The sequence below is a fragment of the Vulpes vulpes genome, chromosome 11, assembly GCF_048418805.1.
Source record: "Vulpes vulpes isolate BD-2025 chromosome 11, VulVul3, whole genome shotgun sequence".
NCBI classification, from domain to species: Eukaryota; Metazoa; Chordata; class Mammalia; order Carnivora; family Canidae; genus Vulpes; species Vulpes vulpes.
The window spans coordinates 57880475-57896500 of NC_132790.1; the positions used below are offsets into that span (position 1 = coordinate 57880475).

The 16026-nt window shown below is 36.0% G+C and overlaps 1 protein-coding gene across 8 annotated transcripts in view; it reads left to right on the forward strand.

Moving 5' to 3' along the window:
* The window catches only part of GOLGA4 (golgin A4), a 179075-nt gene that overhangs the window by 87872 nt on the left and 75177 nt on the right, over positions 1-16026 (forward strand). For 4 of the 8 annotated variants that reach the window (XM_026001027.2, XM_026001025.2, XM_026001026.2 and 1 more), the window contains exons 3-5: positions 417-515; positions 5057-5119; positions 15149-15463. In XM_026001027.2, coding sequence (XP_025856812.1) covers positions 417-515; positions 5057-5119; positions 15149-15463 — 477 coding nt within the window. The remainder of the gene's footprint in view (positions 1-416; positions 516-5056; positions 5120-15148; positions 15464-16026) is intronic. The other 4 variants (XM_072726415.1, XM_026001028.2, XM_026001030.2 and 1 more) reach the window with 1 other exon arrangement.

A 16026-nucleotide genomic window follows, 5' to 3' on the forward strand; every position in this document is an offset into this window, starting at 1 on the left:
TGATTATTTAAAATTTTATGTATTTTGTCCTCCCCATAAATTTCAATGCTATCATTTTGAATGTATTTGTCATGTTAAGGCTTTGTGTTCTTTACCATATGGTTCTTACTAGTTTAGAGACTTAGACCAAATTGGCAGACATGTGGTGTGCTGTGGTGGCTGTTGCATATATCATTGTATGCCAGTTGGTTAAAGTTGGGCTTTGAAATTCTGAACAGCTCAACTCCTCTCCATTCCTGACCTTTCCAGCAACTTGTTATTTCTGTTGGTGGAGAGATGGTAGCAGTTGTGATGGTGCAAGGCCATTAGTGTTGTGCATGCTGCGTGGTGAGAACAGTTTGCAACATGCCCTTATTATCTGTTTTTCATTATTTGTTTTATTTTTATACCTCTACTTATTACACTGAATGAGACAGCTACTAGCCGGGATGATAGCAGAGCCTGCTTTTCTCTCTGAGTATACTATCTTTGCTTTGGATTCCTCCAAACAGCCTAAAACAGAGCCTGACAGTGTGGTGAGTCCTTCCACCGCTTTCTGCATTCCCTTTGTGGGGAAGCAAAGTAATTTGGTAATTCTAGAAGCAAATCTCTGCTGCTTGTCACTGACTGTCTCTCAAAGCATCCTCAGTACCCTGTTGCTAACCCTGCTCTAAAAAATCAGAGTGAATTGCTGAATTCTGATGGCTGGTGTGTTTTCTGGTAGCTATTTAACAACAATGAAATAACACTTTTCCTTAATGTAGTGAAGACTACCCTCAACCTGATCTAAACTCTTTTCTCTTTAGGGAATATTTGCTTAACTAAAAATGGTATGTTTTGCTAGAAATCTCTGTTCTACTATTGGTAGGAGGCCAAGAATATTTTGAGATGTGATTCATATTTTAAGGAAAAAAAGTATTATATGTAAATCTATAATTGAACAACATTGTGTAGGTAGGTGGATTCTACTGTAATAAATAATTGCATCTTATTTTGAGAGAGTACTAGTTTTCTATATATTAAACATTTGAAAGGAAGTAATTACTCATTATTTTCCAATTCAGTGAATTCATACAATTTGGAATCTTGTATATAATTTCACTTTGAGAAAGTGTACTGTTTTCATATGTATCTTAAGTTGTTAACTTAGGAAATTAAGAGATATTTTTTGCCCAGTAAAGATTTTGTGGTATGTTGGATATTGAGTGAGTTAGGATTGAGGTTTTCTTTTTTCTTTTTTAATTTTTATTTATTCATGATAGTCACAGAGAGAGAGAGAGAGAGAGGCAGAGACACAGGCATAGGGAGAAGCAGGCTCCACGCACCGGGAGCCCGACGTGGGATTCGATCCCGGGTCTCCAGGATCGCGCCCTGGGCCAAAGGCAGGCGCTAAACTGCTGTGCCACCCAGGGATCCCGGATTGAGGTTTTCTTAAATGACAAGAATTGATTTAATTTACTAAGTAGCTTATGATGATATTAGAACATTTCTCTACTTAATCCATGCAGCCAGGACAGATTTGGTCTGTATATGGTCAGTAGCAATCCTAAATTACATTCTGAACTTGGTTTTAGAGAAGAAAACAGTTGAGGCACCATAGTTTGGATCTCAGGGCAAAGGGTCTCTCCTTGGTTCTGGCTACAAGTAATATGTCACTCTTTTCAAAACTGGTTTGAGAAAGAGACCGGAGTCCCAGTTAAAGATAACTTAGCAATTTATTTTATTTTATTTTATTTTATTTTATTTTATTTTATTTTATTTTATTTTATTTTATTTTATTTTATTTATTTTATTTTTTATTTTATTTTATTTATTTTATTTTATTTATTTTATTTTATTTTATTTTATTTATTTTATTTTATTTTATTTTATTTTATTTTATTTTATTTTATTTTATTTTAAAGATTTTATTTATTCATGATAGTCACACAGAGAGAGACAGAGAGGCAGAGACACAGGCAGAGGGAGAAGCAGGCTCCATGCAGGGAGCCCGACGTGGGATTCGATCCCGGGTCTCCAGGATCGCGCCCTGGTCCAAAGGCAGGCGCCAAACCGCTGCACCACTCAGGGATCCCAGCAATTTATTTTAAAAACACAAAATGAGGGGCCTCTGGGTCCCTCAGTTGGTTGAGTCTGCCTTCAGTTCATGTCATGATCCCGAGGTCCTAGGATCAAGCTCCACATTGGGCTTCCTGCTCAGTGGAACCCTGCTTCTCTCTCCCTCTGCCCCCTACTCTTGCACATTCTCTCTCGAATAAATAAATAAAATCTTAAAAAAAAAGAAAATACAAAATGATATTACTTTATACTTCATGTTACAGTAACAGAGACTTAAAAAAAGCTTCTCTGTGACCCACTTCCATATATAAAAGTAATTTAAGTACCTCTTCTATTGTGAAAAATGCTAATGATTTTAAAGTAGAGGCTTTATAACTATTTAAAAATAATTTAAGTAGACTAAGACTTCATTCATCTTATTTAAATTTTGTTCAGATAAAAACTTCTCTCTCTCTAACAAAGAGAAACCATAGCATAATGTAAAATGGAATACAAATTTAGTGAGAGTCTATTTCTGTGTTCATCAGCTGATACCTTTTACTTTATTCAGTTTTTTTAAAAAACGATCCCAAATTCTAAAAATTGCTTAGTCCTCAGCAGTCAGTAAATAGTTGTTGAAAATTGAACAAAACATAATTGAAGACAATTCTGACGGGGAACCTGTATGTGCTTTTAAATTAAATACACTTTAGATTAGAATAATTTTTCTCTTGTCTTAGAATTGCTCCCAGGAGAAAGTATTGGTGACAGTTGAGTATTGACATGTGTTGAGCTTCTCTCTGGAAGGACTTCAGAATTCTTTTTTTATACCGAAAGAAGTAACTGTGTAAGGATTTGACAAGCATATATTGAGCCTCACCACCAGTCAGGCAAAAGTTAGGTCCTGTGGACCAAGATGAAGATACAGGGTTCCTGCCCTTTGAGAGTTTATAGTTTACTGTGGAGACATATGCTTACAATAAAAAGGAATCAAGCCTTCATAGAAGAAAATATAGGCATAGGGAATGTGTTAGCCCTCAAGCAAGCGATATGAAGCTTCATAAAAGAAGCTGCATTTGAAAGTTAAAAGGTAAATGAGAATTGGCTGGGCAGAAATGAAGAAGGCATTACAGATAGTGACAAAATCTTTAATTTTGCTTCCTAATTTAAATTTACAAGGTACCTTAGCAAATACTCTCCTTAAGCTGTCCTGCATTTATTTAGATATATGGTATGATATATATACTGAAATACATATACAGGGAGGAAAAGTTTTTAAATATTAGGTTGTGTTTGTTTGATAGGGTGAGAGGTCAAACAATTATAGAATAGTTCTTTGTGTCATGTGTCAAGTAACTTAATATGGGCTCTCTTGCCACTCTTGCTCCTAACTTAAATATCTTAGGGAACCATTTCATTTCTTTTCTCCATAACTTGACTGTCTCAATTTTCAGCTTATGGACCAAGAGACTTGTTGAACTCAATAAAGTATGTTTTTTATTTTATAGCGTGTAGTGTAGTATATTTTAAGGGCCAGCAAGCATTAATTATCATGCTTACACAAACTAAGCCATATATACACTTAATTATTTGAAATGTCAGAGAACAGGAAGATAAAAGTTATGTTCCCCCAACTTTTCTCCCCAGTAAAACTCAAAGGAAAGTGTCTTGGACTGATATAATTTGATAATTATTATTATTATTTTTAAAGAGTATGTGTGCACACACGAGCTGGGTGGGGGTAGTTGGAGGGGGGAGAGGGAGAGAGAATCTTAAGCAACCTCTACACCCACACTCTTTTTATATTAGAAGGAGAAGGTATTTCAGTTATTAGAGAAAAACCCAGATACATTATGGAAGTGGAAATAGTAATAGCAGTATAAGAACTCTCCCTCGTCTCCCGGTATCCATTACCCAGTATCATCTGTTAACTCAAGGCCGTCTTATTTTATTATACCCCCGCAATTCTCTAACCGTCCACCCCACACATGTATACCTCTCTTCCCATGCCTCCATCTCTATTGGATTATTTGAAGCAAATTTCAGAAACCTTATTCCATCTAAATGTTTTGGTATATATTTCTAAAATATAATGACTAAAAATGTATAATACATTTATCACACCTAAAAATTAATAATTTCTTAGTATCAAATATCTAATGAGAGTTCAAAAATTTGAGAGCACTTGCAAAGCTGATACTTATATTTAAGAATTAATATCCAGTTCTATTTAAGAATAAGTAAGGTCAGTTATTTGACCCTTCCTTGGTCAGCTGTGGAAATTTATGGGAAATGTGTTATTTAGCTACCAAGTTACTGAAACATAGTGGCTTATATTTGCTCTAATGCTTAGTTTAAAACTTAGGAAGTTATTTTATCATGAGCTACTTATATAGCTCTAATTTTGGTCAGTGTATTATGAATGCAGTATAGAATTTTGAATCTCTAAGAATCTCATTCATTATCATGGAACCTATGCCAGTATGTTGTGATCAGTAGGATGTCACTAAAGTTAGAACATTTACTTTCTTATTTGGAAGATTTTTTAATTTTAAGTTTTTCTGAAAATTGCCTTAACAATTTCATTTAGATTGCTGGTTTCAGATGAATGAGGCTTTTCCATTTCTTGTTACAAAGATATTTTTCAGGTCTTAGCCCAAATAACTTTGAGTATTTTTTTTATCATAGGGAACTCTTGACATTGTTTCTTTTTCTGGATAGTTGTCTATTTGAATGACTTTTGCTAATTGAATCCCTGATGTTAATTTTGTCATGGGGGGAAAACTGGGGACATTATATTGGGGAGAGGCATGTGATTAGCTTTAAATAAATTTTGCTATATACTAATCTTTGCTATTTAGTTACATATAGCAAAATAAATTTTCTAAATACTCACCATACTAGTTTTGCCTTGCATGAAAACATTCTAATAAATGAACTAATTTTGTTTGATAAATGTATTTAATTGGTACTCGGTTTTTGTTCTTAACAGTTTAGCTTTTTGTTCCTTTTCTTTATGATGTTTCTTTGTTTTTCTTAGAATGCATCCATACAAGCCACGAAATCTGACAGTGTTAATGGAAGTGAACCACCAACTCCTCAGGTCTGTTACTAATGTTATATTAGAAAATAGCAAGTCATTTCAGAGTGTTGGTCCATCTATATTATTAGCATCTGACTTTCTGTTGGAACAGTAATGTCCATAGATTTGATAAAATATGTATGGAAACCTAGGTTTGTTGATGCTTTCTTGGAAACAGTTTTAAATGAAAATGGTTCATGTATACACACCAGTCATGTAACATGCCATTGTTACTCATTTAAGAAATTAATGGCAGTGAAGAGAAAACTTTTTGAAAAAAAGGAATGACTTTATAGTCTAAAAGATTATGGACACTTTATATCGAAAGACATTGAGTTACATAATTTAGAAAGTGGGGATATGGAACATATGGAATTTCTTTTAAAGTTTGCTCTAATGCGAGTATTTTACTAGAAAACTTTGATTTAAAAACGTCATTTGGGGAGTGTGCAGCTCAAGTGACATTCTTTTGTCTCTTTCCAAAAAAGAAAGAAAAAATTCATTAAAAATATCATAATGGCAGCAGTGTCTGAGATGAACATTTGTTTAGGCTTTAGTGATGATGTTATCATTAATCTGGCTATTCTCAGCAGTCTCTGATTAGGACAAAAACATTTATAATCTGTGGACCTGGATCATGTATGGAGACAATTTATGAGCTATATGATATATGAATTAAATTATTTAGACTAAACATTCTAAAGTATTGTCTGGCAAACGTACGGATTATAGCTTCCAAAATTCTATGAACAGATTCGGTGGACTGAGGATCTCATTCCTTTGGTGGGGGCTGGTCAGGTGCTGGGCATCGTCCAAGTCCCTGAGCTTATTGACTCTGGCTTTGCCCAGTTTCCCTAGGTAATTCCAAATCCTCTACAAATACATCATTTTTTATAAGCTCCATGAAGTAGGGGTAAAATATTTGGATGTACCACTCTACATGGTACTGGGCAGATCCAGTGATCTTTAATGAGTATTATTAAAACTATTATTTACAATGATTATTTTCCCTTTATAGAATAGTTCAAAAAGACTATAAATACTGTTATGAATATAAAAACTGAATGATAATCAGCTTTATAACACATTCAGAAGAAATTTAAGTTTTCAATAAGGTGAAGAATGAGCATGGATAAAGTTCAGGAAGTAAGCCCATTGAAAATACAACTGTTTTTCTAAAAATGAACAAGGTACCGGGGATCCCGGGTGGTTCAGCAGTTTGGCGCCTGCCTTTGGCCCAGGGTGTGATCCCGGAGTCCCGGGATCGAGTCCCGCATCAGGCTCTTGGCATGGAGCCTGCTTCTCCCTCTGCCTGTGTCTCTGCCTCTTTCTCTCTCTCTATGTCTATCATGAATAAATAAATAAAACCTTTAAAAAAATAATAAGGAAAAAAAAAATAAGGTACCTATTATTAACTATGTGTCAGGCATTGTTAAACATTTTGCATATATGATCTCATTTAATTCTTATCACAAGGAGATGCCTTTACTCAGTCTGTTTATTTTTAAACATATCTCTGAAAGTTCGTTGTTGGCTGTTATTAGCTAATTGGGAATAATGTATATTCTTGAAGGGGGTGGAATGCTTAGTATGATTGGGCATCTTAACATCAGGAGGAAACCAGGGGTGACACCAAGGTAGGAGAAGAGATGGTACAATCCAAGCCCAAGAGTTTGTAAACACAGCTGCCTGTGATTGCCTTATTACTGGGTCAGATATTCTACATAAATCAGTTGGTTTTGGCATACAATATAACAAACAATTTTCTCCTTTTTTCTTTTCAACACAGTATATTATGAAATTTTTCAAACATACAGAGAAATAGAACTTTAAAGTGAGCTTGTATATACCTACTGCCCAGAGTATATCATCGATACTTTACTATATATTGCTTTATCACAAATCTGTTCATGTATACATTCTTCTATCTGCCCCTCAATCTATTTTACTTTTTTGATGCATTTCAGAGTAAGTTGCAGGCCATAGTATCCTTCCCTATAATATTTTAGCATGTATATCATTAACCAGAGTTCAATATTAGTATTTAAGTATTAATGCTGTAATTACTTTAAGGAAAGAGAAAGGTTAATACCACATCTGATAATTAATTCTCAAGTTAAAAATACAAGTTAAATCAAAATTTAAAGGACCTTGATATGGAACTGACTAGTTTCAGTGGTTTAATTAGTTGTGTAATTACGTATATATCTATTATGCACACAGCCTAGACGTTGGATAGTAATGAATCATGATGAAAATTTACTTTAGTTAATTTATCTGATTAAAAGGTAGTTACCTCCCTAGAGTTTTTTTTTTAGATTGAAGTGTAACTGACATACAATGTCTAATTAATTTCATACGAGGTATAAATCTTAGTGATTTGATATTTTTATACATTAGGAAATGGTCCCCATGATTAGTCTAGTTACCAGAATCCATCACCATACAAAATATTACTGACTGTGTTCCCTGTGCTGTACATTACATCCTCCTCACTTCTTTCTTTTATAACTGGAAGTTTGTACCTATTCTCTTTACATATTTTGCCTTCTTCCCCAGACCCCTCCACTCTCTGGTAAGCAATAGTTTGTTTATTGTGTCTTTGAGTCTGTATTGTTTTTATTATATTATATTATTTATTTTTTTAAAAGATTTTTATTTATTTATTCATGAGAGACAGAGAGAGAGAGGTAGAGACACAGGCAGAGGGAGAAGCAGGCTCCCTTCAGGGAGCCTGACGTGGGACTGGATCCCAGGTCTCCAGGATCACGCCCTGGGCTGAAGGCAGGCAAAACCGCCAAGCCACTCAGGGATCCCGTTTTATTTTTTTTTAGATTCTACATATAAGTGAAGTCATATGGCATTTGTCTTTATCTGACTTCTCTCATTTAGCATAATACCCTCTAGGTCCTCTAGGTCACAAAGGGCAAAATTTCATTCTTTTTACATGGCTAAGTAATATTTTTATGTATTTATTTCTATTATATAGCATATTATATGTATATATATGTATATATATAATATATATATATATATATCTCACCTCTTCTTTATCCAGTCATCTGTTGAAGGGCATTTAGACATTCCTTCTTTATCTTGACTAGTATAAATAATGCTGCAGGAAACTTAAGGGTACATATATATATATCTTTGAGTTGGTATTTTTGTTTTTTTTGTTTCAGATAAATACCTAGAAGTGGAATTGCTGGATTGTATGGTAGTTCTATTTTTAATTTTTTGATGAACCTCCATACTATTTTCCATAGTGACTATGCTAGTTTATATTCCTACTAACAGTGCACCAGGATTCCCTTTTTTCTACATCCTTACCAACACTTGCTACCTTTTGTCTTTTTGATAATAGCCAATCTGACCACTGTGAGGTGTTATCTCATTGCAGTTTTGGTTTGCATTTTCCTGATGATTAATGATGTTGAGTATCTTTTCAGGTGCCTGTTGGCTATCTGCATGTCTTCTTTGAAAAAATGTCTATTCAAGTCCTCTGCCCATTTAAAAATTTTTTTGATATTGTATAAGTTCTTTATAGATTTTGTTCTTATATATTTTTATATATTTTGGATATTAATCCCTTATCGAATGCATGATTTGCAAATATCTTTTCCAGTGCAGTAGATTGCCTTCTCGTTTGGTTGATGGTTTCCTTCACTGTGCAAAAGCTTTTTAGTTTGATGTAATCCCATTTGTTTATTTTAGCTTTTGTTACCCTTGCCTGAGGAAACTGATTCAAAAAAAAAAAAAATACTAAGACTGATGTCAAAGAGCTTACTGTGTACCTTTTCTTCTAGGAGCTGTGTATGCTTTTTTGAGGTAAATTTTATGTAAAATGAAATATACAAACCTCAAGTGTGCATTAACTGAGTTTTAACAAATGTATATGCCAAACCCATATGCTAAACCCATACAGAGGTTTTAGAACATTATCAACACCCTAGAAAGTTCCTTTGTGGTTCTTCTCCCTCCTAGAGGCAATCTCTTAAATTTTTTTTCCACCATACCATGGATTAGGTTTGCTTGTTTTAGAACTTTATATAAGTAGCCTCATATATGTATAGCATGTACTCTTGTAGAAAGCTTCTTTCAGTCATGATAGTATTTTTGAGATTTCATCCATGTTGTTGTAGTTATCAGTAGTTCCCCTTTATTCTTTGTAGGGTTCCTTTGAATAGATATTGCATGGTTTATTTACCTTTAATGGACACTTGGGCTGTTTCCAGTTTTTAACTATTATGAATAGAGCTACTATAAACATTATTGTAGAAATCTTTGTCAATGTGTGTTTTCATTTGTTCCTTTTTGACCATTATAGATTGTGTAATAATACTTTTTGATGATTTCTAGAATAACATATACTGTGTGTATATATATAAAATGTGTTTGATACATATCATTTTAACCAAAACATTGAATGCTTAAATATCTCTTATTAGATCATCATTATCATATTGACAGATTAAGATATAACTTAACAAATGTGTATTAAGTACTTGCTTTGTGGAAAGCATTGTGACAAGGAACCAGAGATAGGAAATAAGGATTATTTTCTAAATGAGCATAAAGTCTAGCGTGAGGGGGTGTGTGTGTGTAGCAGATATAATGACAGGAAAACTTACTTAGTGCTTACTGCTTATAGCACATTATTTGAAATATTTTAAATGTGCTCACTCATTTAATTCTTATAACAATCCTACTACTCTTTTACAAATGAGAAAATTGAAACACAGAGGCCTTAAAAACTACAAACTACTAAGTGGAAAAGCTGGGATTCAAATCAGGGAATTTGGTTCAGAGTCTGTGTTCTTAATCATTGTCCTGTGATGTCACGATAGTTATTCTGGGGCTTAAACAACTCAGTTGTTACACCAGCATGTTGGTAACTAATGGTGAGTCAGAATGCAAGAAGTGCTCCAGTAATGGTTCTGGTAAAAGCTGAGGCCATTAAGGTTATTTCTGATGAGTGAGATCTGAGGTTTCCTAGAAGAGCTGGCATTTGACCTGAACTTTGAAGGATGTCTGGATTTTCTTATGTAGGGAAATTATGGGCAGTGGTACAGAGGCACACAGTGATGCATTTGTTTCAGGGCAGGAAGTTGCCTGTTATGACTCAAGTTTTTGGTACACAGACGGGTGAATTTACAGAGAAAAGGGTCTTGGGAAGTGGGAATCTTGAATATAAGCTAAAGATTTTGAACTTTATATTAAATGGGGAATCCAGTTTCAGAATTGGAATGAGATGGTCTGGATGATGTTTTAGACAGACAATTGTGTGGTGACAGTGCAACAGGGCAGATTGGGGTAAGAGATTAGAGGCCAGGGAATACAAGGCTGCTAAGGTATCCAGCTGATGGAGGATGAGAGTCGGAACAAGAATAGTGTTAGGGGAATACAAAGGAGGGGTTGAAAACAGGCTCTAATTGGGGAGACAGGAAGGAATTAAAAGTAACTCTTGTGTGTGTATGGATTTCTCCTTCTCTAACCCCCTTCATTTTTTTTTTTTTTAATGAATTGTAAATCTGTGAATGTCTTTGGTATCAGAAACCTGACAACAGTTGTCATCAGTGGGAGTTCAGTTTTTCACATATCAGAAGGCCTGAGGATTAAGGGTCCTTCTTCCTTTAGCCTCTTGTCCCTGCCACATCCTTGCCACTGCCTTTCACTCTCACAATTAATTACAAGTTGGCCTTCAAGAATTGCATCTTCATTCTGGACAGGAGGAAAGACTGAAGGGGACAAAAGGCATATTCCTTTTTGTAAAGAAAATAATACCTGTCCTAGAAGGTTCTGTTTTTTTTTTTTTTTAATTTTTATTTATTTATGATAGTCACACACAGAGAGAGAGAGAGAGAGAGAGAGGCAGAGACACAGGCAGAGGGAGAAGCAGGCTCCATGCACCGGGAGCCCGACGTGGGACTCGATCCCGGGTTTCCAGGATCGCGCCCTGGGCCAAAGGCAGGCGCCAAACCGCTGCGCCACCCAGGGATCCCCTAGAAGGTTCTGTTTTATAGATTTCCACTTAGTGTAAATTGTACAATAGTGTACATTATTGGCCAAACTTAGTCACATGGCCCCCTCCTAGATGAAACAGAGTCTGGGAAAAGCTAATTTAAACTAATTGAATAAAACAAAAAACTAAAAAAAAAAAAAAAAAAGCTAGGGGCGCCTAGCTGGCTCAGTCGTTGGAGCATGTGACTCTTGATCTCAGAGTTGTGAGTTCAAGCCTATGTTGCTTGTAGAGAGTACCTAAAGATAATAAAAGCTTAAAAAACCATTCCTTTAATTGAAATATATCACAATATAATATATACTGAAAAGTATGATATATGCATTATACAATTTTCTGAATTTTTACAAACCAGTTAAATACACCTTTGTAATCAACATTCCAAGTAACAGAAATTAATTACTAGTATCCCAGAAGGCCTTGTGCTCCTTTCCATTCCTTGCTCTTTTTCCCTAGGATTACTGTTCTGACATTTAGGTTAATTTTGCCTATTTTTCTTTTATGATTTTATTTATTTATTCATGAGAGACACACAGAGAGAGAAAGAGGCAGAGACACAGGCAGAGGGAGAAGCAGGCTCCATGCAGGGAGCCCGATGTGGGACTCGATCTCGGGACTCCAGGATCATGCCCTGGGCCGAAGGCAGGTGCTTAAACCGCTGAGCCCCCAGAGATCCCCTAATTTTGCCTGTTTTGAACTTTATGTCAGTGGAATAAAAGTGGGTACTCTTGTGTCTGTCTTCTTTTGCTCAGTACTCTGTGAGATTCATCTATATTGTGGTGGTTGCAAATCATTCTCATTGCTGTCTGGTATTCTATTGGTGAACAGACTACAGTTTATCCATTCGGTGATTCATCAGCATCAACAGTAGCTTCAAGTTTGGGACTATATTGAATAAGGTTGCTATAAACTTTCTAGTGTTTGTCTTTTGTTGAACATACAAAAGACATATTTCTATTGAGTATATACTTAGTAGTGAAATTGCTGACTCAGATTGTGTACATGTGTTTAGTTTTAGTAAAGACTGACAAATAGTTTTCCAAAGTGGACTGCTCCACATCCTTATCGGTACTTGGTATTTTCTGTAGTTTTAATTTTAGCCATTTCTGGTGGATGTGTGGTGGTATCTCCTGTGGCTTTAATTTATATTTGGGAAGGTGAATATTTTTACCTGGGTGTATTGTTATTCTGAAGAAAACTGGGGTCCAGTGGAAAAAAAGAAAGAGTAGATATCAGGTGGTAGCCAGTATATATTATTTACCTTAAGCCGGTCATACTTCGGAATACTGTATATGTTTTGATTTATTACTCCTCACAACTACCCCATGAAGTGAGTGTCGTTGTTATCCTCATTTTACATATGAGGAAACAGAGGTATAGAAGGTTAAGTAATTTGCCCAAGGTGTTATTGCCAGTAAGTAGTAGAGCTAAGACTTGGTCCCAAGACGTGTGGTTTCATAGCCTGTGCTTTTAGCTACTGCATCATATAAACAGAAAAGTCTGCTACATAAGCTTGTGTATGACATTCTTATTTGTAAGTTTGTCTTTTTAGTCTCCTTTCTCTGTTAATAATAATTGTTAGTTTATGAGGTATTTGCTACATTTTAAGCACTTTGTATGCATTAACTCATTAGTCCTTGTGGCATCTATATAAGGTGGCTGGTATGATTATTATCATCATATAATTATTTTTATCATTCCCGTTTTGCAGAGGGAGAAATAAGACTAGTGAAGCTACTTGGTCAAGGTCACATAGAGCATAGTGGTAGAGCACCCTTACTCGACAGTCCACAGGCCGAATCACTACACTCAACCATGTTACTTCCAAATATAGCGGAGGTGGCAGTTAGTAAGTTTATCAGCTCTGCAAATACATGTCTTTAACATTGTTCATTAGCTTCTGGCTGACCCTAAAACAGCTATTTCTAGTGTTATTCAAACTTGTTTTACCTGTGTAAAACAAGGGCAACTTACTCTCTGTGTGAAGTGAAAAGCACTTTCTGCATAGGTTAGAAGTGACTGGTAATGGAATTCAGTAAAGCATTTCTTAAAAGTTTTTGAGCGTGAAGGTCTCTCCCTCAAGACTTTCTTCATCCCCTCCCCCCAGTATACAGGTAAAACTTACACGTTATGAAAAAAAACTAGAAAGTACAAAAATACATAAAAATGAAAATAAAAACCACCTAAAATTTTACCATGCAGAACCACTCACTGTTAACTTTTGATGTTTCTTTTTAATGACCTGATTCTAAGGGTATGTGTGTGTGTGTGTGCGTGTGTGTGTGTATAAATAAATATGTTCAGACATATGTATACATATTACCCTGTGTGTGTGTGTGTGTGTGTGTGTATATATATATATAAATTGAAAAGTAGATATAATTGCTTTAAATCAAAATGAGTTCACAATATGTATATTGTTTTCTAGCTTGTTTTTTTCTATTTAATAGTATGTCTTGAACCTCCCTTCATATAGTATAGTTTACATAATGTATCCTCTACTGGGGTACATTGGGTTGTTTCTGGTTATTTTTTTAAAAGATTTTATTTATCTATTCATGAGAGACAGAGACACAGGCAGAGGGAGAAGCAGGCTACCTGCTAGGAGCCCCATGTGGGACTCCCAGGACCTGGGGATCACCACCTGAGCCAAAGGCAGATGCTCAACCACTGAGCCACCCAGGTGCTCCTGGTTGTTTTCAGTTTTGACTATTACAAACAACCTGTGATAAATCTCTGTGTATATGAAGGGGGTGGAGCATGTTATCTCCTCTTACTTACTCCCACCTTGCCTAATACTATTACTAAATCTCTAGAATCCGTAAGTAAAGTATTCCTGGTTTGAATAAGAGAATCTTTTTGCTTTCCTGTAATATTGCCCACACATGACCTCAGTCTCCCCTGAGTATTCATTCCTGGCATTGCTGAGATGTTGCAGGTGACCCTGTGGCACTAATGAGAATGAGTTTGTAGGAAACACCTGTTAAATACTGACTGCTGTCACCTGAACAAAATAACGCAGTTTAAAGCAGCTCGTTTACATTATTTTTCATTGTTACTATTCAAATGAACGTGTTATTCTAATTAAGGTAACAGCTCTTGCTTATTACTGTTTCTGACATCAGACTTGTTGATCTGTGCAGAGGGATTCTAGCTCAGACTTTTCGATTGTTGTCTATGATTTTTTAATGCATATTTTTATTTCCAGTAGACAGAATGGCAATTAGAGCAGAGCTGGATATCCCTAGTCAACTCTGCCTGGCATTCTCTTACTGAACAAAGTGGGCTCACTAATCATTACCCTCACCCTTCTCCCATTCCCCTCTTTTGTTGAATAGAGTGATGAAGAATTTAGTACCTGCATACACACTCAAGGTAAAGCTCACTTGACTTGAGCCACACATTTCACACTTCATAATATATACCCCCACTTTAGGCATTAGGTATGTACTGGTGATACAGATACCATGGCTTCCAAGGATCTTACGGTTGTGGAGATGAATCCTCACAGGTATGCTGAGAAAACATGGCATCCTTCTTTTTTATAGATGTACAAACTGAAGGGAATTGACCTAGTGAAGCTGTTGCACTGCTTGGTGAGAGACCTGGGACCTATACCTGAAACCTCTGACTTGAGGTCCAGTGCTTTTTCAGAAATAAACAAGTGTCTCTTGTTTTGCAGAAAACAATGTGTTGGGCAACCCGGGTGGCTCAGCGGGTTAGTGCCTGCCTTCAGCCCAGGGCGTGATCCTGGAGACCCGGGATCGAGTCCCACGTCGGGCTTCCCTGCATGGAGCCAGCTTCTCCCTCTGCCTGTGTCTCTGCCTTTCTCTCTCTCTCTGTGACTCTCATGAATAAATAAATAAAATCTAAAAAAATAAAAATAAAAATTAAAACAAGGTATTATGTAAAATGTCAGGAATGTAAATTTAATTTGTTAAGAGCTTTTAATAGATTATTGATGGTGATGGGGAATCCTGGAAGTCTAAATGTGCATTTTAATTACATATTTTGTTGGGTTTTGGTTGCAGTCAGGTGACACACAGTCTTTTGCACAGAAGCTCCAGCTCCGGGTGCCTTCCATGGAATCTTTGTTTCGAAGTCCACTAAAGGAATCTCTCTTCCGATCTTCTTCTAAAGAGTCTTTGGTACGAACGTCTTCCAGAGAGTCCCTGAATCGATTTGACCTAGACTCCTCTGTGGCCACCTTTGATCCATCCTCTGATATGGAGAGTGAGCCCGAAGATTCACTCCCTCATTTAGACAGTCTCAGCAAAGAACAGTTGATTCACTGGTTGAGAAGAATGGAACGAAGATTGAATAGCTACAAAGGAAAATGTTCTGAGGTAGGAGCATGACTTTTTTGCCTATATGAAAAGTTTTCCCCTTATTCTCTGATTCATGTTACTGTATGGGTTTTACTCATCGATGCCTAAACTGTCGATTCCCTAGATACGCTGATCACTAAGGGAGGGTAGTCTATGGCATTATCTAGTTAAAGATTTTCTAGTTAATGTCTTTGGCAAGACATTTAGTAAAATTTTTGGGAAGATCATTGTCTATAGCTTTCTGGTTTGCACGTTTTGTGCTCTCCTTTTTTTCCCCATCCCCTCTCTCCAATGTTGCTTAGACATTTAGTACAAAGTGCATCATCTTTGTTCCTCACATCCTCTCCCTTGTTCATCTTCTAAGTGCCGTAGGTCCAAAGTGACCTTTTCTGCCAACCAGATTTCCATCACTACTGACTCCAATTATGTTTTAGGTAGTCTGATTTTCTGACTCATTGGGTTCACTCTCATTATACCTACATTTAAACTTTGCCTCAAATGAATCTTTAACTGCTAAACCTCTTGAGGATGATGCTCTCTGTGTGATCTAAGAGAGGAAGTAGTCCTGCCTCATCTCTCTT